At 36.4% G+C, this 25,865-nt stretch overlaps 2 protein-coding genes across 3 annotated transcripts in view; both read right to left on the bottom strand.

Annotated features, from left to right (window-relative positions):
• Positions 1-441: 441 nt before the first annotated feature.
• On the bottom strand, positions 442-10,606 carry sec22a (SEC22 homolog A, vesicle trafficking protein). Of its 2 annotated transcripts, none has more exons than XM_077216885.1 (7): positions 10,551-10,606; positions 9,759-9,963; positions 6,499-6,662; positions 4,960-5,139; positions 4,647-4,765; positions 4,234-4,299; positions 442-2,321 (listed from the first exon to the last, which is right to left on the bottom strand). In XM_077216885.1, exons 2-7 carry the CDS (start codon positions 9,938-9,940, stop codon positions 2,121-2,123), a joined length of 912 nt encoding a protein of 303 aa, XP_077073000.1. In that variant the 5' UTR covers positions 9,941-9,963; positions 10,551-10,606; the 3' UTR covers positions 442-2,120. The 2 variants fall into 2 exon arrangements, with proteins under 2 accessions (XP_077073000.1, XP_077072999.1); XM_077216884.1 differs by having other exon boundaries at positions 10,434-10,600.
• A 5,753-nt stretch (positions 10,607-16,359) lies between these two features.
• Positions 16,360-25,865, bottom strand: part of pdia5 (protein disulfide isomerase family A, member 5) — a 58,735-nt gene continuing 49,229 nt past the window's right edge. Inside the window, exons 16-17 of the mRNA XM_077216876.1 lie at positions 19,484-19,618; positions 16,360-18,314 (exon numbers count right to left, since the gene is read on the bottom strand). Coding sequence (XP_077072991.1) covers positions 18,234-18,314; positions 19,484-19,618 — 216 coding nt within the window. The 3' untranslated portion in view covers positions 16,360-18,233. The remainder of the gene's footprint in view (positions 18,315-19,483; positions 19,619-25,865) is intronic.

Raw genomic sequence — 25,865 nt, 5'->3', positions numbered from 1 at the left:
ACAAACTTTAACGTGACGCAAAAAAAAGTGTCTCATCTGAGCAGTGAAAGCTATCCCTGGTATCCCTAATCAAGTTGTTAAAGGGATAGTTCACCCAAAAATGAAAAAAATTCATTACTTCCCCTCAAGTTGTTTCAAACCTGTTCTATCTATGGTGGAACACAAAAGAAGATATTTTAAAGAATGTTGGTGACTAAAAACAGTTGGCTGCACCCATTGAATTCCATAGGAAAAAACAATACAATGGAAGTCACTGGCTACTGTCTGGTTTCCAACATTCTTTAAAATATCTTTTTTGTTCGACAGAAGAAAGAAACTCAAAGTTTTGGAACAACATGAGGGTGAGGATAAGATGACAACAAATAAAATTGAGTGAATTATCCCTTTGATTTTCATAAATGTGTAAAATGCATTTAACAAAAACACACAAGATGCAGCATATTCATACAAATTCAAGGTTTTTACTGATGGTTTCAGGACATGGCACAAACACACATTAGGCCAAAGGGCATTGCACTACTGTTGAAGAGAGAGCATTGAGGTACTTGACGTGCTCCCTTTGCAATACAAAGACGCAGTTGCAATCTTTGATCACTGACACTTGTGGGAAAAAGAAAAGGAAATGCATGTACATCCGAGGAATTTTGAAACCCCTTGACCCTAAATCTGTCAATCATCCATACAACCTGTCATTTGCACAATGAAAACAGGATGCAAAACAAGCCAGGTGAATAGAAACAGAATAAAACATTACTCCGCTCAACAGACCCGTTGACAAAAGGCAGCAAACAGAAAAAACAACAGTCTGTATATTAGTGCGATTCCATTTCCCTCTTAGCCAGACACATTCATTTGCAGGAAGCACACCTGCCGGCTGCATAGACATGATTGATAAATAACACATCTGATTATGCTTTCAGGGCAGAGACGTCTGACTAATGACCACAAACACAGTGACACTCAAATTAAGCTGTATGACAAAATGAAAATGCATGTGGAAATGAGTGAAAATTACATTTTATATATAGGCAGCTATAAAAAGTCTTGCATACGAGTTGGCTTTAACAATCAAAATGGAGGAACAATTGTCTAAAAGAATTCTAAAATGACAACTTAAGGTAAAGTTCACCCAAGATGAAAATTCATAATCCTTTCTTTATTCGGTGGAACACAAAAGGAGATGTTTACCTGAAATGTCTAAGCAGCTTTTTACCAATAAACTGTGAATAATAACCACAATTGTCCAGCAATATTTTTATTGAACAATAACTTACATTTTGGTCTGTTTCTCACACAAAGCTAGAGTGCAACAGTACCCACACACTTTTTCAGTGCCCTTGGTTCTAGAAATATGTTTCAAATAGCCTTCATTAAATAAACTAACCAGCTACAAGGTGAATCAGACCATCACCAACTTTAATGCAAAGCAAAAAAAGAAAAACTGTCTTGTCAATCTTTTTGTCCAACTTTCAAATAGTGTACGTAACGGCTTTAATGAGGGAAGGAGCTACATAGCAAATGACAATCAAATTAAAAATATAAAATAGATTTAAAGATTTTGATTGTCCTATAGAAACAACGTATTTTACGTTTTTTTTTGTTTTTACAAAATATGCATATATTTAAGTAGTTTAAGATTTTATTTTATAGTAGTTGATGTTTTTGTTTTTATTTTATTTTATCTTTGACAGACCATGGTAACCATCCACGTTCATTGTATGGAGGAAAGCCACATGAAGCCACGTTCAGAACAGAAATGACAACAGAATTTTCATTTTTGGGTGAGCTGTCTCTTTAAGCCCTGACGTCAATTAAAACTATAAATAAATACAATGCCTCCCAATTGGAAAATAAATTAATTGTGTGCATCTGAATTACCTGCTAGCAATTTGCTTTAATATTTCATGCATGAATCCAATATTGTGCGCGTATGAAGTCACCGTTATGAACCTTTTGAGCAGTTTTCCATCTTTGATCTCAACTGGATGTGAAACAGCAGGAAGTGTATCTTGAGCAATATCAAAACAATTTGTAAAACCTGCTTCACAATCCATAGTTCTTTTATCCTCAGATTGAGCTGAAATGCTGGGCTGTTATGCAGTCTTAAGACTTCAAGGGAGTCAAACGTTGTAGTCGGGTGCTTTGCCCTGCGGTCCTCTCAGGTGGATCTGCAGAGTGATGAACGCACCCACCGTCACGTGAAAGAGGATCTGCCACACGTTACGGAGTTCATACAGATACATGTTGCATAGGCAGATCATAGCAAAGGCCAGGAATGACTTGATGTTCCTCCAAATTGAGAAATAGGCGAACAAATAACACTACATATAGAAAAAGAAACATTTTTAAGCATGAATAAGCAAATTCAGGACAAGCTTTGTTTTAAGAATAAATATAAGAGAATGTAGTGAGGTTTAGGCCCCACTATTCAAAACTATGGGGTCGGTACGATTTTTAATGATTTTGAAAGAAGTCTCTAATGCTGCGTTCACACCGGACGCGAATAGCGCGTCAAATTCGCGCCTACCGCGTTTAGTTATACGCTTGACCACTTTGAATCCATTCGCGCGTCAAGAGCAAAATTGACGCGCGTAAAAAAACAAAAGTTTGAAGCGAAATTTATGCGCGTCACAATCGAAACCCGTTGGCGGCCATCCTTTTTATGTTGATCGAGCATTCACCGAGAGAGTCACAGCTCTGTATTTGCTCTGGAGAGCAGAACGGCGGCGTAGGGGTCATCGTCGCCGTATTTGTGTCCACCTGACCCTTCGACCCAGTGTGGCGAGTTTCACCATTTGCTCGCTCCAGGAGCTGCGCCTGGATGACGGCCGCTTTCAGTGGTACTTCCGCCTGTCCCACGCCCAGCTTGATGACCTGTTGTCCCGCATCGGAGCGAGGATCACCCTCGCCCTCATCCACCTAATCTGTCATTTATTTTTGTTTTGATGATGGAGCCAGCCTCCAAAAGTGATTCATCTGTCCTGTGATTTTTTTCTCTCTCACACGCAACACTGTCCAGACATGAACTTATAATGCAGTATGTTTGTCTTCACATTATAATAATATTTAATATAATCTAGATATGGAATAAATAGCATTCAATACAAAATGAATGTCTATATATTGAAATCAAGTTTTATGTGATAAAATAGTTGCTTTGTTGTGCATTTGAACCATTAGAAAATAATGTATTGAAGCATCCAGATACTTCACCACGTGACAGCAGCAAGCTGATTGGTTAACGCGGCGCGAATTGACGCCAAAGTTCAGATTTTTCAACTCGGGCGGCAGACGCTAATTCGCGTCAAACGTGTGAATGCACAAAATGCACCATTCGCGCGTAACGCGGCAGACGCTCAATTCGCGCGAACTTGACGCGCGAATGAAGCGTATTCGCGTCTACCGCGCTGCGCTCCACGCCTCATTCGCGCCGCAGGAATTTTTTACGCGCGTAACGCGTCTTTGCATTGACTTAACATTGAAATCACTCGCGCCTGACGCGCTATTCGCGTCCGGTGTGAACGCAGCATTATAATCATCAAGGCTGCATTTATTTGATAAAAAATACAGGACAAACCGTAGTATTGTGAAATATTATTACGAGTTAAAATATCTGTTTTTTTGTGTGTTTTTTTTGTTAAATATTTATTTTTTCCTGTGATGCAAAGCTGGATTTTCAGCATCATTACTCCAGTCTTCAGTGTCACATGATCCTTCAAAAATCGTTCTAATATGCTGATTTGGTGCTCAAGAAACATTTCTTATTATTGTCAATGTTGAAAACAGTTGTGCTGCTTAATATTTTTGTGGAAACAGTGATAATTTTTTTCAGGATGCATTTCTTTAAAAAAAAAAAGGTATTTCAAAAAAGTATTAGTGTAGTGTCTTTTCTGAAAACAAGTCTTAACATCGTAATCTCAGTTTTGCTTCTCAACATAAAATGTATTTTGTTTTAGGGATGTTTAAATATTTTTACAGGGAAACAAGCAAAAATACAGCTGCTATTAATAAAAAAACAGCTGCTATTAATAAAAATCATCTACAATGCCAGCTGCTGTTTTGTGATGCTAGTAAAAAGGCAATGTTTCTCCAATTTTCCAGATTACACTTTTACACGATAGTGAGGAAAAGTGTGATAAATTAGCATAGGTTGATCAGACCAAAAGACAGAGAGCAGAAGAAATGAAGCCTGGCAGGCCGACAGTAATTCACGGTCTGACTGCTGTCACTTACCTGATACACACAGGCCGCTGTTCCAAGGAAAAAAGCAATTACGTAATTAAAGTCTTCATCCTCGTTCTGCAGATGGAGCAGAAAAAGAGAAAAGACAGTGTGCTGTGTTAAAGAGTGGACAAATTACAACAGGAAGCCATGTGCTAAAACAGGATGAATTAGAAAGGGAGAGTCAGGACTCGAGGGCTCACTTATCAGTGCAATATAAAAAGCCAAGCAAAAAATCACATTACATCTAAGTGTGAAGTCTAACAAATTATTCAAGAGTGCTGTTACTATCCATTAGGTATGATTCATAATATTACAATGGCACTTATACATTTACAAGCAATGTTTAGTCCAATGTGTTAATCAATAAAAAGAAACAAAGCCCAAAATAAAGTGGCAGCATATAAGTGCATGATTTAACTTACCTGCAATACGCTTTCTATTGCGTGGACTCCCCGCAGCAAATTAAGAGCGCCGCACAGGACACTTAGGATGCAGGCGACGATACCCGGCAGGGTGACGGCCTCCAACATTTGATTAGGAGCTGCAGGAAGAAATCAAGCAGAATATCCGTGTCAAACGGTAGCAAAGTAACTAGATTTAAAAATTTGCTTCAGGAAACCTGTGCTGCAAAACTTTCTGCCATGATGCTAGGCTGTTCTGAGTGGTCTTTCAAAATGTTCTTCTTCTTGAGAACAAAGGGAAGTTTACAAGTTGAGTTCACAGTGTGTTCCCTACCAATGCCTTTATATTTAGACTGCTTGTGTTCTGAGAAGCCGTTGATTGATCCAATGTCCTCCGCGGAGAGCTGATAAGGAGGCCGGAGCTTGATCTCAGTCTGCATGTCGGCTAGATTAATCTTGGTGGAGAGGGAACGTGGGCTATTGTAACGTTGCTTGGTTTTCCGAATGAAGTTATCTGTCGAAATCATAGAAACGGCAGAGTAAATAGATGCTTCAATCACAACATGGTCTATATGTTACAAATGGCTTCAAATCACATTGAATAATAAGTCTGCAGGATCCATTTATATTTATATAGATAAATTCAAAGACTCCTAGCCAAAATGGAGCCTCATAAGTGTCTACATTTAAATGTTCCACATAAGATGCAACTCCATTAATGTTTACTCAAACTCACCATGTGCATAATGCTCTTCAGAGACTCAACTAATGCACAAGATTGGTAATTTAATTTAAGAGGAACTAATTACTACACATACTTTTTAGTGTTGAATAAAAACTGAATGTGATAATTATAGATAATTAACAACAACAAAAAATAATTTATATTGAGTTCTCCTGACTCTTATAGGCATTAAACAGATTCTTTTAATTCTTAAAGAAAACATGGTTACTGAATCAACATCTGACTCACTCACTCGACTACAAGTTATTATTACTTGAGTGATATCCATTTCAAAATAAAGTAGCTTTTGTGTACTTCAGGTTCAGGAAACTTAAAACAGAATCACTACTGACTTGAGGGTTGTTCAAAGACATCATGTAGTTGAAGATACACATGATACAATTTTGAGAATTTATATTTTGAAAACAAATAAAAACTAATATATATATATATATATATATATATATATATACACACACACATATGTATATATATATATATATATATATATATATATATATACACACATATATGTATATATATACATATATGTATATATATGGGGGTCAGTTACCTTTTTTTTTAAATAAATTGATACTTTTATTTAGCAAGGATGCATTAAATTGATCAAAAGTGCTAAATACATTTATAATGTTACAAACGTTTTGTATTTTAATTAAAGGTTGTTCCTATAACCATTTTATTCATGAAAGAATCCTGAAAATATTATATTGTGGTTTCCACAAAAATATTAAGCAGCGGTTTTCAACAGTGATAATAATAAGAAATGCTTCTTGAGCAGCAAATCAGCATATTAGAATGATTTCTGGAGACTGGAGTAATGGCTGCTGAAAATTCAATTTTGCCATCATAGGAATATATTAAAATAAAATAATATCAACATAGAAATCTTTTCATTATACATTCATTATACATTATAAATTCATTATATACACTATAATATACATTTTCTACTTTATTTTTGATCAAATAAATGCAGCCTTGGTGAGCATAAGAAACTGTTCAAAATCATTTAAAACTCTTACTGACCCCAAAGCTTTAAATGTTATTTTTATATTAAAAAAATGAAAGACCCCTTCTGGAAAAACAGATTTCTGAAACCTGTCCCAATCCTCTCTAGAAACTCACCAAACTCAATAAAAGAGAAAGGCCTCAAAGCGCTGTTGATCCGCTTGGTGTCATACGTGACAATGAACTCTCTCTGAAGCTCATCCAGGAAGCTGAAGGCCAGGACATTGGGATAGTTTTCTGTGCAAACCATCATGTACCCAACTCCCAGAGAGCTTGTAAAACTATGGAAGGCAAGATAAGGTATAGTTTGCATCATACTTTTAGAGTCCATTTAATTTCAATCAAGTTAAGGACAAATTATGTTGACATACATTGACAGTGTTGGGTAGCAACGTGTGAAAACATGACATCTGTCACAGATAGGGTGGGGAAGGTCATTCAATGGACTTGAAAGTCCATTCCAAGGACATGAGAATCCAAATATCCAAAGCGTATAAAAATCACCCTTCACCCTCAGTTTTACACCTGCTCTGGATCTGAACAGTTTAGTAACTCGCCTCAGGAAAGAACAAACTTTGTCAACGTGTCTCTCCATGTTAACGTCTGTTTGAGAGATGAAAAGATCCATTGAGGCACTCCAGAGAGTGAGAGAAAGAGATGACTCGTTTCTGCCAGCTTGTGAAGTTTGGAGTGATGAATAGCAGTCAGGCTATGAAATGGTCACCCCTGGGTCTCTCAGTGCAACGCATCTGAATTAGACCTTGCTGAAGGGGAAGTTTTTGGCATCAGAACAATTGGCAATTAGAGGTCCACTGTGTCATTTGTTTTTGCTGGGATGTTTTAATAAAAGGGATGGTCACCCAAAAATGAAAAATCTGTCATCATTTAGTCACTGATGGCATTCTTAATGTTAGAGTTGCACAAATCTGGATAAACTGAGAATCATGATTTTTTTTTAGATTTTCTTTTTTAAAATTGAGATCATCATGATTCTCTCAGGATTCTGAACAGAAAACTAAACATTATGTAATTTATCACTAGAGGTTCTGACAAAACAGTCTTTAAAAGTGTTAAATTAATTTAAAAAAAGTTTTAATCTGTTTGAATGAATGATTCAATGACTCACTTATAAATACTTCTCTTGTTTTATTACTGGATGAAACGGCGTTTTTGAACGAATCTCTTGACTGAATGATTCAATGACAAATACATTTTTTAAACAGTAAATTCTAGTCACCACCTAGTGTCAAGTTACTTTCAAAAGATGATTTATTCTATTTTGTTCGCTACCGTTGACATAATTGGTCTTTTTTAAAATCTTGATTTTAAACTAAACTTGATTATAGTACTTTTGTGATTTTTTTTTATATTTGTAACAGAAATAATAATACGATGTGGTTGAAAAAAGACTGTGTGAAGCTGTTTAATACCTGTACATGACACTGCTCTCTCTGGGTCAGTAGCAGCGCCAACGCAGATCTCAATGTTCTGGTGTAATTTTGTCTGGTTTGAATTGAGATCGCATTCTTTTAAGGATTAATCGTGCAGCTCTACCAAATGTGCATGAGTTCTTCCACAAAACACAAAAAGAGATATTTTGAAGAATGGTAGGGATACCATTAGTGCATTCATATAGCTATTAGCTAACATGCAGTGACCACAACCTGTCAAGCTCCAAAATGGATGCATGAGTGGACCACGTTTACTGTGCTTTTATGTTATTTTTTGGAGCTGGACAGCCAATGTCACTCTATATGCTTTCATTGTATGGAAAATCATGATAGAATGTTTGGTTTTGGGTGAACTGATCCTTAAGCAAATGTATCAAAATGTTTTCACACCAAACTGAATTGTAATGGATGCATGTACAACAGTTTCTGCATTTAGCCTCAGTGGCCACCACAACTTCCTGTATAGTGCACTGTATGTGCTTAAAACTAAGCACAAAATTAAATAGAGGAACTGTAAAACAACAGGACAAAGAAATATTAGAAAGATATTAAAAAGTAAATGAAACTTCAATCTAATTTATAAAAATATAAATATATGTTCAATAGTTCAGCAAGTTTGCATTACATTGATCTTATAAAACAGATAGTTACAGTCCTTGATTCAGATTGGTTGATATATTTAATATACGTTGTAAATGAACCTACAAACATACACCTGTGACCGTCCGCATTACATCAGTATTACTGCGCCACTGCGTCTGTGTGTTGCTTTTCAACCATTCCGCTTCTGAAGAACTACATTGCTTGTCGGAAGAAGAATATTTTTAATCAGTAGCATTACATTTTTGTGTCTGTGATTATTTAAGGAAAGCTTGCCGGGTATGTGGGAAAAACGTTTTATAAAAGCAATAAGCCCAGTGAAGCCGTGATTTACAGGGAATTTAGAACAGCTAAGGGGTGTTAGGCACGACCCTTTTTTTTACCGTCTATGAGCACGACCCAGAGCTTTAATAAGCAACAGTAACAACATTCTGGAACTTATTACTAAAGCGTGATGTTTTAAAGGTCCCATGACATGAAATTTTCACTTTCTGTTTTTTTTTTAACATTAATATGAGTTCCTCTAGCCTGTATATGGTCCTCCAGTGTCTAAAAATTTAAATCGGTGTAAACCGAGCTTTGGCTATCTTTCTCTGCCTTTGAGAAAATGAAAGCTCAAACGGGCTGAACACTTTAAAAACTTCTCACGATTCGATAATCCTGAAGATAGCTGTAATAGTAAAAACTTATAATAGCTGTAATAGTAAAAGTTTAGAGAGAGTTCCACATGTAATGCTGTCCATTTCATATACAAGCATGTCAGTAAATCACAGCAGTGGGGGGTTACACTGAAGTCTAACAGCAGACACGCTCCTTCAAACAGAGCGTTTCAAATCAGAGGCTAAAATCTGGCTAGGATAAATGCCTTTATTTACTAAATTATGACAATTTTGGATCTAAAAAACATACTAACATCATAAGGGCAAACCAGGAAACATTATAAAATAATAAAAGAATCCATGTAATGGGACCTTTAATATAATATACTTAAGTGTTATGTTAATAGTTAATAATAGCTCACTTTGCTATGGCAGAATACTATACAGGAAACTTGCGTAGCACTGAGATTTTAGCGGAATTAATTACAGTAGGCGCTCAGTATTAGTATACTGTATATATATTGTATTAGCTCAGTAATTATGTGTTTTAAATAAAAATTCCTTTGCATGGAACTTGCGGACAGCAGACCTTGTCAAAAATGACTTTAGAAATGCATTTCCAGTGAAGTGCACTGCAAACACCAGTTTGTTTTCACACTGAAGACAGTGTTACAATGGTGTAACAACATTCACACACACCCTCAAGAAAACTGCATTGATAACTCACTTGATGTTGTATATGCCAGATCTAAGTGAGCAGCGATCAGGAAACTGGCTAAGTTTTTTGGACAGAGTCTTGAGATGTTTCTTGGTCTCCTGAAGCCCTTTATCCTGTTCATAGTCAGTGGAGGCCGAGAGAGGTAGACCATCCCTCACTCTCACCACAGAGGCAAACAGGACCATAGACATCTTACAGGCAGCTTAGTGGACACCTGGAGGAACAGGACAAAATGAATCATTCATTGCAAATAATACAAACAATACTCCATTTCCCCACTCCCGTGTTTTCTGCTGACAAAACAGAATGTAATATAAAAAGTAGATATTAAATTCTTATATAAATAAACATAAAGACTAGACTCACGTATTTCTTTAATATTCAACTCTATGTAAACTCATAGCATCTGCAGCACACTATGCTAGGCTAATAATAACATTAGCACGTTTGCTGACAGCTTGTTACACACATAACATCGTCTGATGGTTCTACGCCCTCCCCTAAATCGCACATCTAATTATACGGGTTTATTAGACTTTAATTAAAAGCGAACCATTAAAACTAACGTACACATTGCAATTATACGTAGTGATGTGGAGTATGCCACTTAGATGCCACTGCTACCATAGCAAGACTAGCGTGAGTGACATTGCATGGATTATCATCAGTGATAGCAGTACATACCTACTGACATGAGCCGTTTTAAAACATATTTAGACATTATAATCCTTTTTGAATGATTTTGCAGATGTACTATCGTGGTCGCTTCCTGCAGGTCTCATAGCGGACGGTTTTACTCACGTTTGAAAAAGCTTCGGCTGTGTTCGTCTCATTTCGTCGTAGTTCGGCTTCGCTTCGGCTATTTTTTTTTATTTTTATATTGCTAATAAAAAAATAGAAAAAGATTTGTACATGAATATACACCTCCCACAAGTACAGAAACATACATAAGCATATGTAAAAAAATAAAAATAAAAAAAAAGTAAAAGAAAAGGAAAAAAAGGTCATGCCAGGGATGAAATTGTGTGTGACTTCGATAATCTATAGATTCTATAATCTTTTGACTTTTATTTTTCCAGTCCCAACCTTTTTGTTGTTGCAGCCATCAAAATCAAAATTTGTTTATATTGACATTGGACATATTTTCTTTGAACAAATCAGATTCTTTATTTTATTGCAGTTTACAAAATGTCCCAACTTTTCTAGAAATGTGGTAGTAAATCAATTTAATTCAGTGAAAAAAAATAGATGAACAAACTCGAAACTTGGATGACACGTCAAAAAATAGAGCAGAGATGGTCAATTAATGTGTCAAATGTGATTTAGTGGTGGTCAAGTGGAAAAGGTGGAGGGAAAACTTATCCTATAAAGTTTCATGTTCAATGTTGTGTGCACAAAATTATAATATTATACAACATTCCGCATACACATCATACACATATCAATTTTGCAGCCCCAGCTTTGAATTTAAAGGGGCATTCGGCAACCCTAGCTATTTATTTGCTGATTTTCACTTTTGTTGTCGCATGTTTTGACTACAGCTGTGAGGCGTATATTTCACAACAATGTCGTAAAAAAAAACTCACTTGGCACCCTCTTCCCCCTTTCTACTGCTGCTCATGTGCATTTGTTATTATCGGAGCCGGCCAACTTTATTGTGTGGAGCTATGTCTGCCGAGGTAAGTAATACTTCATACACATTGAGGGCGGCGTGTGTGTTTATGTCGAATTGCCGTAAAGCAGTTTGTGTTTCTCGCTCGTTCTCGTTTCTCACGAGACTTCCTATTTCCAATTTACCGGGATGTTAATCCTTATGTTGCAAGGTTGGTTTTCCGCCTATGTTGGGGGGAGCGGGGAAAGTCACCATTCTCACCAGAACAGGTTATTAAACCATCCAAATGATTTCTAAACGGTTTGATTAAGCTGAAATAGTTGCCGAATGCACCTCTAAAGATAACATCTTAACATTTTTTTAGATCATAAACCACCAAATCAGACTTACTTTTTTGTAGTTCTGGCAGTGTTAAAATAGTAATAACATGATCTTTGATGTGAATCGTTCAAATTCATCCATCACAAGCTCTTCTGAATTCCATGTCTTTACGAGGATGGAACGGAGAGCTCTTCAGGCTAAAGTGACCTCCTGGAAACATCCTCTTCACACAGCCATGCATTAAAGATTAATATTCTATACATGGACAGCTTGACGGTAGTCGTAAAGCTACGTGTTTAGTGCAGGACTGTCAGGGTGACAAGTGAAGATGTTGTCATTCATACGGACAGGATGTGGAGTGGTAGAGTGGGCTGACTGTGCCTTGGTTGTACCATGGAGGTGTAAAAGATCAAGCTCAGTGGGTTGGGTAAAGCCGATATAGACATCACTCTAGGAAAAGCTACCTCTCGTCAAATGCTCATTCATCCCTATAAAGCACCCCCTTATAATGACTGATCCAGTAGGTCTGTAATATCATTTTTATGGATGATTAAAAACAACAGCAGAATTATTATGCATTTCAATGGATGCTAAACTCAGCCTTTAGCCTATGTCTTTTTCATAAAACCCAATTACAGCTCAAAAGTGTCTTGTCTTATTCTGTTGCAAAAACATATGTTTTTTTTTTTTAATGCCACATTTATGAAACAAGGGGAGAATAAGCTTGTATTGATTTCTTGGCAAGTGGTGCACATCATTTTGATTATTGCTTTCAGAGCGAGGGTGGTGGAAATCTTTATTCCTCCTGCAAATTCAATTCAATTTTGTATAGCGCTTTTCACAATACCATTTCAAAGCAGCTTTACAGAAATCTACATTTCAATTCAGAGTAATCTGTTGTCAGAAGTGACTGTGTCTAAGTAATGTCCATAGTCTGTTCAAAATGTAAAGTTCTAAGATAATCATGCCTTTATCCTGTAATTTAGGCAGGGGAATGATCTCATTAAAGCAATTAGGCTATTATAAGTTATGATCATTATGATTACGATATATGGAAAATTTGGCAGTGGTGCATGTTGATTCAGAGCTGGCATCATCTGAAGTCCTTGCAGGGTTTGGCGTCATCTCTAGTCTCCACATAATGGGGTTGTATTTATGCCATTGACTTCTGTTACTGAGAGATCTGTCCTGTTGACGTGTATTATTGAATATTTCCACGGGCTATTAATTTTCATGCCACAAGCTGAAAGGACTGTGTTGAACTAACTGATCATTTCAGTAGGTGAAGCAATTCTCTACAACAAGGCAATGTAACTGGAGTGACAATTTGCACATAGTCAAGTATTGACAAAATACTATACCAGGCTTTAGATTCACGGTCTCAAAAATGTACTTATGGGTATACATGAATGTATATAGTATTGATTAACAGCACAGGGACTATCATTCCGCTTGCCTTTCACACACACTGTGTCTGTGTAGTAATGATAGGGATTTTTTTAGCGACTCTCTCTGCAGGTTACAATCACGCCAGTAGGAGGCGACAAGTGATACGAGGGAATCATTCATTCAACCAATTTATTTAAAAACACTGAATCATTCAGCAGGGAAACAAGTGACTTTTTTATTTATTATTCAGCTTTGAGTCATTCACTCAACTGATTCGTTCAAACACACTGATTCGTTCAGAATCGAATTACGATTCCGCTGCTTGAAGCTATTATGGTTGGCGGGACAATATGAAAAAAAGAGTCAATATTGTGTCTATAATGTTAGTTACTCTATATTGACTTACTGTGTGTGTGTGACCGAATCCCAGGTCTGAATAGACTCCAAATGTCACACAGCACACTCTTGCTCGTGTGATATTATACAATATACGAACAATACATTTATAACATTGGGGGGAAAACAACAACAGTTAACTATCTTTGCTCAAAAGAAAGCATTCATTTATGAAAAAAAAATATATATACACAAATCTGAACTCAACAGCATAACAATCTTAATTTAAATGGATTGTTCACCCAATAATGAAAACTGTCATCATTTAATTACCCTCAAGTTGTTCCAAACCTGTATGAATTTCTTTCTTCTGCTGAACAAAAAAAAAAAATATATATATTTTGAAGAATGTTGGTAACCGGTAATTGATGGCAGCATCAATTGTTTGGTGCTTAAAAATATCTTCTTTTGTGCTTCTTTTTCAGCAGAAGAAAGAAATTCATACAGTTTTGGAACAACTTGAAGGTGAGTAAAATGATGATAGAACTTTTGGGTGAATTATCCCTGTAATTGTATATTTGTTCCTTAAATCGTGTGTGCTACGCGACTGTCGACTATCTAAGACACCCTCTGTAACACATTGGTTATTATTATAGTATATTATAGTATTATTATTATGTTATCATAATAATTTAATTCAAATTAAATAACAATAATAATAATTAAAATCTCATAATCGATGCATTATTATCGGCTCATTTGTTTTTTAGTCAAACGTGGTTCTTGAAAGGGTTCTTGCATGTCTGAGAACAGGAAAACATCTCAATAGCTGACCATATTATGCCAGTATTGAGGGGTGGGCAGTATGAACAAAATCTTATTTCATGATAGGAGTAATTTCTTTCACTATAATCAGGATATGCTTTAAATAAGGTTTAACGATATTGACATTTTTGATACAAAAAAATCTCTCAATATAACTATATAAGTTTGTGATTAAATAAGAACAAATAAACTAATTGCAAGTAATAGGAAAATAAACTACAATAGAACAAAGACACAAATGAAAAACTTCAAGCCCCAGAAATTACTACATAAATGGTATAATCAACTGTATAAAAAAAACAGTCATCACTATGTAAATTAAATATACATTTATTTTTATTAAAGTTACAAAAGGGATTCAGTCAAAAACAGTGAGATTTTCTCTCTTTTGTAGTTTGATTAACAATGACAGACAGCAGCAGGCTTATTACGCTGCTGTCACTTTAAGAGCTAATGCACGGATCCAATTTAGACATGCATTTTCTTTCTCAGCTGTTTACATTCACTTACAGTAGACGTAAATGACTGTTTACAAGGATATTTGCTAATACGGGAAGTGTGTGTATTAAACCGTCCATGCACAACAACTCTGTTCACGGCAAAAATAACTCTTTTCAGTACTCACCGGTATCACCCACAGCCCACCCCTTATGTAGTTGCTATATGCTAATATTTGATGGATACAAAGTTTTTGGCCTGCATTCAATCTGCACTGGCTTACAATTTCCTGGTGATAAAGATGTGATTGACAGTCTGTCTGGATTATGACAGCTCACTATATCCTGGATGTTTAAGGTCAGTGTGGATACACTTTATTAACTTTTGACATCACCCAATTATACAGAGGAACATATGTACTCTGTATTACACACAGATATTTATCTTCCATTTCTTTACTTTCATTTATGTTGGCATTTTCTTGTCCTCTTTTTACCCCTGGTTCTGACTGGTGCATCCAGGCAAAATAATTGCCTGCACCCTCAGTAGCTTCCCACGAATCACAGCCGAATTCTGATGGAACCATCCCTCGCTCCAAACCATTAAACAGTCACATATTGCACTTGACAACACATGCTTTTCACCAGCAGGCGTTTCTCCACGGGCAGCAGTTTAAAATGTCCAAAAGTGACTCATCCCTTGAGTTTCCAATCTGGCAAACAGCTCATGCCTCTTACAAGGGTTCCTGTGGGGTTTGATGGCATAGGCCTCGGATCGTTTGAGATCATGACAGAATTAGTCCAGGAAAACTTTCATAAACAGAAACACCTGACAGAAAAGTTTGGTACGAAATTGCTCAGAAACCGCACAGTAGTGCTAGTTTTCTGTTTCATCAGGTAGTTTATTTGTTGTACTCTGTCGTAGCAACCATGATAGGTGCTAATTGACAGCAGGGGAAGAATAATTTTCTCCTTTTCAAAAGTAATGACATATCTTCCCATATTTACCATGACCATGTCTACAAAAAGATGAACAAAAAAAAGAACCGCTCCAAAAATAGCAGTTTTTGGTCAGACGTCTCACTCTGTTGGCTTCATTAACCTGACAAAATGGGTAATTTCATATAGTAGGATAAAAGTTGATATCTAATAAGCATGTGTGCATTTATTTTCACCCCCTTTCCAGGAAAGTAAAAACAGGGAAAAGTTTATTTAAAGTATGTCACCTTATTGCAGACAATAGTTTCCAAATAGAAAACAAATGATCTGTCAGCCAGGCAGACAAAGTCAGCAAACCATCCCACATTTGTCCTTTGGTTTTGTACAAACAAAAGCTCTGAACAAATTATGCAGAAAAAATGATTTTTTTTTGTGCTTGTCTCTACAAAACTCACTGATATGATGCCAAAGTGATGCAATGTGGCTACTAATCTTTTCTGGGCATTTTTTTTAGCATGACGTTGTCAAAAAGAACCCGCCCAAGTCTCTATTATAAAAAAAAATATTATAATATCTTTATTTTAAAGTATTATAATATGTCTTCAGTTTAGTCTATGGATTTTTTCACCATCATCCCCTGAGTAAAAAGTAATAGTGAAGCTGTATTACAACCCTGCTTGCATTCCATGGCTATGTTTATTACCAAAAAATAAATAATAACATAAAATTATTTGAATAATTTAGACAATGGTTCTTGGAAACAAATGCCTTTTATTTTGCATTCTGTTCATCAATGCAGCAAAACTGTACATATGGCTGGGCACAAAAAAACAAAGGCGACAGTGACTTCTTGGCATTGTGGTTGCTCCCACATTCCACAGACCTTTGGGATAAGACAAAGCACACCTTTCTATAACAGAATAACTCAAAAGGAACCAGATGAAAGTCCCTGACCATCCAAATATTGATGAAAATGTCAATGCACAAACGAACCATGTCTCGACAACAGTGTCACGTAATGAGACAAACCTGTGCAAGCACTCATTCATCTGTCATTTTGGACCATTATTGAACATGTTCTGACAAGCTATCTTTACCCTTCCCCTCATTTGGACCCTTTTCCCATCAGCTACATGATACAAATCCAGCATGTGATCTTTATTCTTCACTCTTAAAGACAGTATTTGAACTTGAAGCCATTATCTCGCATATAATTGACATCCATGGATCAGCGTTCCTTTACTCATGTTTTATTCAATGCTTCTTGCCGCAAATTTGGCAAGGAAATGTAAACTGAAATCCTTTTCAATGATTTTTTTTGTGTTCCATCTCCCAAAGACACATGTAAACAATTCATAATTCGGCAACATGAATAGAGAACACTCTGGATTGCAAATTACGATGAGCGTTAGTGCTCTTCAATTGTGTTTCGCTATCCCTGAGAACCTTATTTATAATGAAACAAACCAACCTTCTGAATTATGCAACAAAAGTTCAGCTACAAGGCCATTAAATATGTATACTGCCTAGAGCAGGGAGTTTTCCACACACACAATAGTGTAGTCGCCACAGAGATTTTGGGAAGGGTTGTGTTATCACTAAGAGTGCCAACATCTGGCAGAGAGCAAGTAAAATGGATCCTCCGGCACTACACTGTTTAAACCAGCGAGACGTGTTAAATGAGAATAACTCAACGTGCCTTAAAGCAAACCGTCTCCCTCCCGAATAAATGAAGACGTTATGATCTTCGGTTCCCATCATCAACTTTTGTATCCATGCTTAGAAGAGGAAATGTGTATTAGAGATCTAGATTAGCATTGTAAATCAGAAGAGGGGTGGGTCATAGTCAGACTACATAACCAGACTAGATATTCAAACCAGACAAGACTTATAAAATAAGCAGAACAATAACTTACAGTGGAACGTGAAGGGCCAAAAATTGCAAGGATTCCAGAATTAATTTGGGAAATAAATTATTTCTATCCTTTTTTTTTGTTTTGCATTTCCAGTTTTGTCATTTTATTCTGTAAAACGAGGGGAAAAATACTTTGAATACATATCCTTGTATTTGATCTTGTATTTTGCCCCTAGTACTGTATTTTCGAAAATAGTAAAATATTTGGACGACAGTTATTCAAACATTTAAGGCCACAAAGTTCAGCTACAACAACTTTCTCCGTCTTTTTTTTGATGATGTCATACGGCATTTTTTTCCTTTTTTATTTTTTACAAAAATATTTGCAGATACGATTGTACACATTATTCCTCCTCGCTGGAATGGGAGTGATGGCAAAGTATCCTGGTGAAAACTGTTTTTCCCCAATAAACACCAGCCACCCGACACACGTTGCATAGATTTCAGGTGTGGATTTCAGTAACATAAGTCACAGTATTTGGAAACAATTTCACAAAATGTCAGAAGACATAAAAAAACAAAAACAAAGCAAAAATCTGAAGTGGTCTGATGGTCATACATTGCTATTATAAACATAAGGGCACAGCTGTATAAAAAAATAGCCTTTTAAGCTGAGGTCTCAAGTCTGTGGCATCAGTGCTGGGATGTTCCTGCCCAAGTCACAGTGCAATGATAGGCTCCTCCCATCTACAGGAACCACACCCACACTATTAGAGCTCCTCCTTCCGCTTGCCCACTTTCTCTTGGTCCCGGCCCCTGAGACTTCTCATGAAACCAGTAAAGCCAGCTTCCTGTATGGTGTAGACAGTATACACAGTGAGAAATGTAAAACAGTTTATCTCATAATGTGAAAATAATCCCCACAGTGGCTCCAAATAAATATTTGGACGCTTGAATTCGAATTCATGAAATTTATATCAAATAAAGACAACTGAGACAAAAAAACAACAACAATGTGGCATTTGCAAACAAATTATGCTAGAACTTTTCTGTCTCTGCAGGGATTTTTAGTGCATGTACAGTATGAAGTCAGTTCTTTTCAAATTCACACAGGTAATTTAAATCAAAGAACCACAGGTGAACTGTAGTTTCACTACATCACATTAACTGTGGACATATTTCACGAAAGGTGACGTTGCACAAGAAAAGCGTATGAAATTACTTCAGACTCATGATACAACAGGATGATGTCAGAATGTGGTTCTTAATCTTTTTGACTAAAATAAAGAGGATTTTTTTTTAATCATTTTAAATCATTTAAATATTTTTATATATGAACAATAATTTAAACAAAGTCATCTTGTGTTCCCTTTGGAATTTGTTTGAGGCCTCTTACACCGTGTCTATACCGTTGATGCATCACATCATGCCACAACAGAAGCTGTCTACACTGGATGCGACAAAGCAACCATAGCAAATCCATTTGTCCTTCCTATGAGAAGAATCTTGAGTGCTTGGAGTACCTCATAAATAGAACGAGGCATCAGTTTTCGGTCGGGGATTTGTTGTGTCACGTCATGCCGCATCCAGTATAGATAGCATCACTGATTATAATGGGTTATATTTTCTTTTGTCGCGTCGCTCGCATTTAGTGAAGACACGGTGTTAGTGGGTCCAGGGGCTCCCATTCCATTCAATAAAAAAATAAAAAATAACATAAAACATAAAATAAACAGTAATTACCATGTTTAAATAAATACACATATTTTAACAGTACATATGGTTGGAACTAGATGGAGCACAAAACTAATCGTACCTGAAGTTTGACAATCAGAAGGATCTCAATCATGATTCAATCATTATAATTTCAAACCCATTAAATATTTTGCTTGAAAAGTTTGCTTGCGCTTCCTCTATAATAATGCAACTTAGTTTGATATTTTGTAAAATGCGATACATTTTTTTTAAAGTGTGCCACTGTATTATTATATTCAAATCACTCACATGAAAGATCACTTACCCCTCTTTCCCCATTGTATTTCTCACTGAACTTCCCATAGTTGTAATAGCTGAATGTTGGGTAGCCCTCAACTCCTTCCTGTTTACACAACTCATGGTTTTGTCCCTTTGTGCAGTCCACCGCAGCATATGCAATCTGAAAGAAATTAAAACAAGATTATTTTTAAATTAATGTTTTGTCTCAGACCAACTACCTTTATTTCCCCCATGTATGTTGTATCAGATCCAGTAGTATTACTATGGTAATATGATATGCACAAAGCTGTGGTAGATATCGAGCAGGACTTTTTGGACACATTAGAGTACACTTTTTTCAAAGTTAAATTCAGTTGTGCTGAATGTAGCATGTGGGAAGGAATTTTGCTAGCTGATCATGGTTTCAGTAAGTGCGTTTACATGCACCCTCATAATGCCATATGTTATAATGCGATTAAAATTTACCGCATGTAAACGCAATACTTCGCTCAAACTAATGCGATTTAACCTCAATCATAGTAACCATACTCGTATTGAATTATCTCGCACACTATCTCGCATATAAACCTATCTGGTGTACGCTGAACTTAATTACAATAAACAAGCATGTTAAACACCTTAATTGCATTATTACCGCTCTGACCAATGTGAGCATGTGCTCGGATGTACACGGATGTCGTGTGTCGTTCACACAAGTTCATTATTGTTTTTGAATGAATAATGAAACGTTATTTTCAATTTTTCCATTCACTCTGATTCAGTAAACTCTTGTCAGCACAACTTGCTGCACAGTCTCTGCTCCGTATCTTCATCCAGAGGCAGTGCCAAGAAAGCGATGTAGCGTAGGCAAACCCAGTTACAGCAGCATTTCGATGTTCGTTACGGCACTGAACAATCTTTCAATACATCAAATGTGTTTTGCATTTGATGTAAAGTAGATTCAAACAGTGGCCAGTTACATGCCTACTCTATAGGAGTTCATCATTTGTATAATGGTGGTAAAAATAACCACACTACTTAGCGAATAAATCAAAGTTATGAAAATTGGATATAAACGGGAGTGAGGAGGTTTGCTTGTGTCAAGTAAATGTAACCGGTCCTAGTCGACCAGCTTCTGGATTGAATCAGGGTCTAAGGCTTGCTAGCGCGCCTCTTGAGGGTCACAAGCACAGCTCTTACTGGTTTACGTCCGTTACACTCATCCCCCTAAACCTCACTCCTATTCGGGTCATGGCACCAAATGTAACCAGTCCTACTCGTCCCGCTCTGAGTGGGATTCGAACCGCGGTCTCGGGCGTGCTACCAAGGACACTAAAGACTGCAGCTGCTAGCATCAGTCACTAGCGCGCCCCTTGAGGGGAGTGAGGTTTACACGCACAGCTCTTACTGGCTGTTACATAAACGTCTTACTGCAATTAAGTCCTGACTCTGATTTTTGGAAATAATCACATTTTTGGTGCATATGTAAACGTAGTTTACAGCGCTATGCAGACCCATTAATTGTGCCAAACTCAGGGGAAGATTTACTTTGCCTAGAGAAAGCTGTTTATTTGAAACATGTTTGTAATCAAATAACCCTGCTACACTGATAACCATTGCATAATGTGTGGACTGAATTGAACAATGCTTTGAGTTTTTATTTGGCTAATTTACAGCGATGTAAAACACTGCTCAATAATCCATAAGGCCTCATGGCAGCACGTTTGAATCTTCTTGATGACCAATTGCTTTTATATAAACCTTCTTCTGTTATGGCAAAAACCAGAAGGAGGAATGATAGCAACATAAAAAAACGTAAGCTGGTAGTCAAAAGCCCCTAAAATCAAACTTCTTTACCCTTTAGTGTTTTAATGTGTGAAAATGTAACTGTGAAATCTAACAGCACATCTGCTTTGGCACCGAGTGTTTCGCTCGCTGCACCTCTACTTCCTGAATTTAGCCTGCCGTTTTTTTCTCTAGGGTAATGAAAAATGAGAAATACGCTCGTGTCAAGAAAAGGCCATTCAAAGCAGCGTAGGAAAAATAATATAGCAAACACCCCAACATTAAAACAAGAGTAGAGATTAATGCTCAGGATATCGGAGGATGGCAGTTCGTGAAACAAACAAGTGAACCATAAATGTCTCTTGGCGAGTGGCATATTTCCATCATTTTTTTCTCTGCTAAATAAAGGTGCTGTCAAGGTGTATTTTAGCCCTGCCAACTGGTATTTATTGCATTTGATCACTCGAAAGGTGAAAACAAAAAGCCCTGTTTGCATAACTCAATATTTATCTTCAAGGAAACCGTGTTTGATGGTTTCAACCGTCAAAGTGAAATTGCCATGTGGTATTCTTACTCTAAGAGTCACTCTGTGGTGAAAATCAAGTTTTAAATGTTGTTTATAGGTCTATGTGGTTTTTAATATGCTTTAAGACAAACCATGTGCAAATTCATAAGTCAAGACCATTGCCGAGTATTTTCTCCTTAAAACTATAGAGAAATAAAATAACAGTCTCAAAAACGCGGTTTGAAATCGCTGGTGTTCCTTACATCACAAACTACCTTGTAACCAATCACAAAGTCTCAAGAGAAGGTTATCACAGTATATTTTTCTTTTGATATGAAAAATCGGGTACATTTAATATAGCGGGTGCATTATACATATGATGTTTATGATGAACTATAAGCTTTTTTCCACTGACATTCTAAGGATACTGATTTTCAGAAGGCAGCGTTCTGATAGCGAAAGGGAACATGGTTTGTATAACATAACATATAATGTAATAATGTAACACATTATTAGCTGTTTGATAACGTAGTAAAGCAAAAGGCTAATCATATTAATTACAATTATGAGTCTGACGTTGTAAAGAGTGATACCATTGTGCAGCTTTTAATTCAGTAAAGTCGATTGAGTGGATCTCTGAGCTGGTGTGATTGAGTGGAAGCGGGGCTAATTTGGATGTTCATGGATACGCTTATAATAAATTAAGCCAGGGTCTAGAGTTCACACACAGGAGAAAAACAGTTTAAATATGTTGTTTTCGTGATCAAAGATGAGTTTTAAGGCATAAAATTATTGACTTCAGGGGGAATTTAAGAAAAAAACAATTCCCATGAAAAAGAGATGCTAAGGATCTTGCTACACCAATCAAACATGATCCTCCCAGATTACAGGGTTTCATTGGAGTTTGACATAAATGTGCCTGTGATTACTCAGTCTTTACATTGACAGGAGAAAATCGAGAGGAAAGGGATTGTACATTTGGTTGCCGGCCAATTCTGATATTGATCCTTATGTGTTGGTGGAATACCCTCCTGGCACTTGACTGATCTCGCTATAACCTCACCAATAAGCGGATGTAAGCAACAAAAGACTCGTGGCCTGTGAGGAAATTTAGGATTTTGTGCTTACAGAGGGTGGTTTATGAGATGGATGAGGTTAAAAAAGTAATTCACAAAGGCACCGAGATCCTTCTCAGACAGTAATTATCAACCTCACAGAGAAAGAGCTCAGGTCATTGTGCAAAGGCAATGAAACAGCCAGTGAGCTCATGAATATTACAGAAGAAACTGAAATAAGTTATTTCGTTTGCATTTGGTGGTATTAAGTTAAAACGGGTCAACAAAAGAACATCTGAACCAAGACTAGGATTTACGCCATTAGCCTTTTTTCACAGTTGTTGTATTTAATTGGACTGCATCTGTTTAGCTTTTACTACACACAAAAAATGCTTAATAGTCAGACAGGAAACAAAGTGCAAAGAGGCTTCACATTAGAAATTTGGAGGCCCTGCACTGCTAGAAGGCAATTCAAGATGTTTACTAATGTACTGTATATAAAGCAAATAAGCACTAATGAGAAAGAGGATGAACAGTGGAACCAGAACCACAAACTATTCTACATACAATCTAAACAAACCTTCTTGTTTAAGTGCCAGGCTTACATTCATTTGCAAATTCATCTGTTCTTTAGCCGAACTGCTCTAGAATTCCTTTGAAGCAAAAATGAATAAAACAGATTGGAATGCCAGGAAAAAAAATCTGATTGTTTGGAATATTCAACTCAGTTGTTAGTAGTCTGAAAAGCAAACCCAATCCAAACTACATCCATATGTGGTTTGAATGAAATTCAATTAAAATCAGATTTTTGATCTACCCTAATTCATACGTTCTGGACCTGCCCTGCCTTTACTACTGTTGCACAGATTTTATTTGAAGGCAAGACAACTCATTTTATTCAAAGGGAAAAGCCCTCGTCCAGATTTAATTCAGATTAAAGACGATTAGATTCAAGTCAACCCAACACAATATTTTCCTAAGATATGGTAGCCCTTTCTTTCATATCAACATTGTATTTCAATTTCCATTTCTGTATCTGTATACATCTTAAAAAAAGTTCATAAATCATAAATAAAAAATGGAAATGCATTTCAGCATGGGGGGTGAGATCAGAAATGTTTATATGCAACTCATTTTCACTCAACGTTTCGCCGTATAATGAAGGATAGCATTCACTATGTAGTGAATAATGGATAAGTGAATGAGTGAGCAGTTTCATATACAGGATTTGAACTAAGGAATAACTGACAGGCCATTGAAATATTGAAAAATTATTCAAACCCAATGTGGTAATGCGGCCACAATGTGAAGCGTCAGGTGTGCATACATTTTTTGATAATTCAACGGCCTGGAGTCAATTAATCTGTTTATACCATGGTTACCACACCTCAAGATATGGGGTCTCATTCACTAATAGTCGCTTGGATTATTTTATATTTGTACACGCAGGAGAACTTTTCATGAAAAATCTCCACCTAATTCACATCACATGCGTACACACATGAATTTGTTCTTAAGTCTCGTTCTAATGCTAGTGAATTTGGATAATTCTAAATGAAATGGCAGCTTCCACAAGGTTAGTCATTTACATAAAACACACCCAAACCATCTCCATATAAGGGCTTTCTGCACATCCTTTCCTGTACAGACTTTTGTCCCTCTTGTCAAACATATGCCGCACTCTACAGACGCGCTCTCGCCATATCTTCAAGCAACGCCAAGCGTGTCATTCTCAAAACCATTTCAAACACAATAAACACCTTTTATACAGAACCAGATTACAGAGCTCTCATTAGCCAGCTATAATTCTGCGTTATTCAGAGATAACAGCTAAATCTATAACACAGATTTTTATAATCTTTCACTGTGTATGATGAAATATATTTAAGATGAAATTAAATTATATTATTTATTAATTTTATTATATAATTATAGTCATGTTAAGATGAAATATAACTTCCTAACACGATTATAAGGCTGCACAGAGAAAGTTCCTTTTGCGTAAATGTTTCAGTTGTTTTTAAAAATTTTCGTAAATTTAAAATAAATTTTACTATGAAAGTTTTTGGTTAATCATGATTTTTTTTAAAGGTGCACTGTGTAATTTGTAGCGCATCTAGTGGTGAGGTTGCAAATTAAAACCAGCAGAAGTTTCGGTGGCCGACAGGAAAAGATGTCGTCGTCTGAGACAGCAGAGTTCAACAATGAGGTTTCTTTACAAAGATAAATTAAGAAATTAGGTTTACTTAATTATTTAGTAAAATGATATGTTATTGCGAATATTATTGTTGCTAGTTCATCATTGTGTCAGTGTTTTTAATACTGACTTTAGCTAGCTTCTTTGCGCGAAGAAAATATAGTGACGAAACGTGTTTGTCTGTTTAGGGCCACTGTAGAAACATGTTGATGTAAGGGGACCCGCGGTGTATGTAGAGAGAAATGGCTTGTTCTAAGGTAATAAAAACATAACGGTTATTCATTATGTAAGGCCTTTATACACCCCTGAAAACACAGTTATGTATATGATATTGCATTTCTGTCAACAGATCCTCCTAAAGATTAAACAATGCACCTTTAAATGTTTGTACTCAGATTTCACGTACAAATTTGTGCATAGGTATGCTTAGTGACTGAGACCCATTGTTTTATTTCGATATTTGTTAGGTTTCCTGTGCTCGAGTGTAGAACCAATTTCTTACGCATCTCATCCCAAGCCTCTGTTGCTAATTCAAAAATGTAATTTTATAGCTAATAACGAAGGCTTGAGCCACTGATATGCAGACTAATGCAGTTATGAGAGGGAGAAAGAGAAAGAGATTAAGTGTGTGACTTCTACTAATAGTGAAGCTGTAAGTGTAATTGCTTCAAAAACAGCTACGTTACTACCTTGCTACCGTGAAATGTCCTTTTTTTAACAAAAAATTTCAATCACATGGCAACACTGACGACTAATTTCTGAGCGCGTGTATGTTTTCATCTATTTGCAAGTGTGTGTTTGCACAGTGTAAGCATACAGAGAGAGAAAGAGAGAAAGCAAGAAAAAGAAAGTCTGCTTTCCATAGATAATAAAGGTAATTTAGAAG

Source organism: Siphateles boraxobius, unplaced genomic scaffold (assembly GCF_051911475.1).
Source record: "Siphateles boraxobius isolate OS27281-9 unplaced genomic scaffold, OSU_SipBor_1 7, whole genome shotgun sequence".
Lineage (NCBI taxonomy): Eukaryota > Metazoa > Chordata > Actinopteri > Cypriniformes > Leuciscidae > Siphateles > Siphateles boraxobius.
This window is presented reverse-complemented; position numbering and strand designations above follow the sequence as displayed.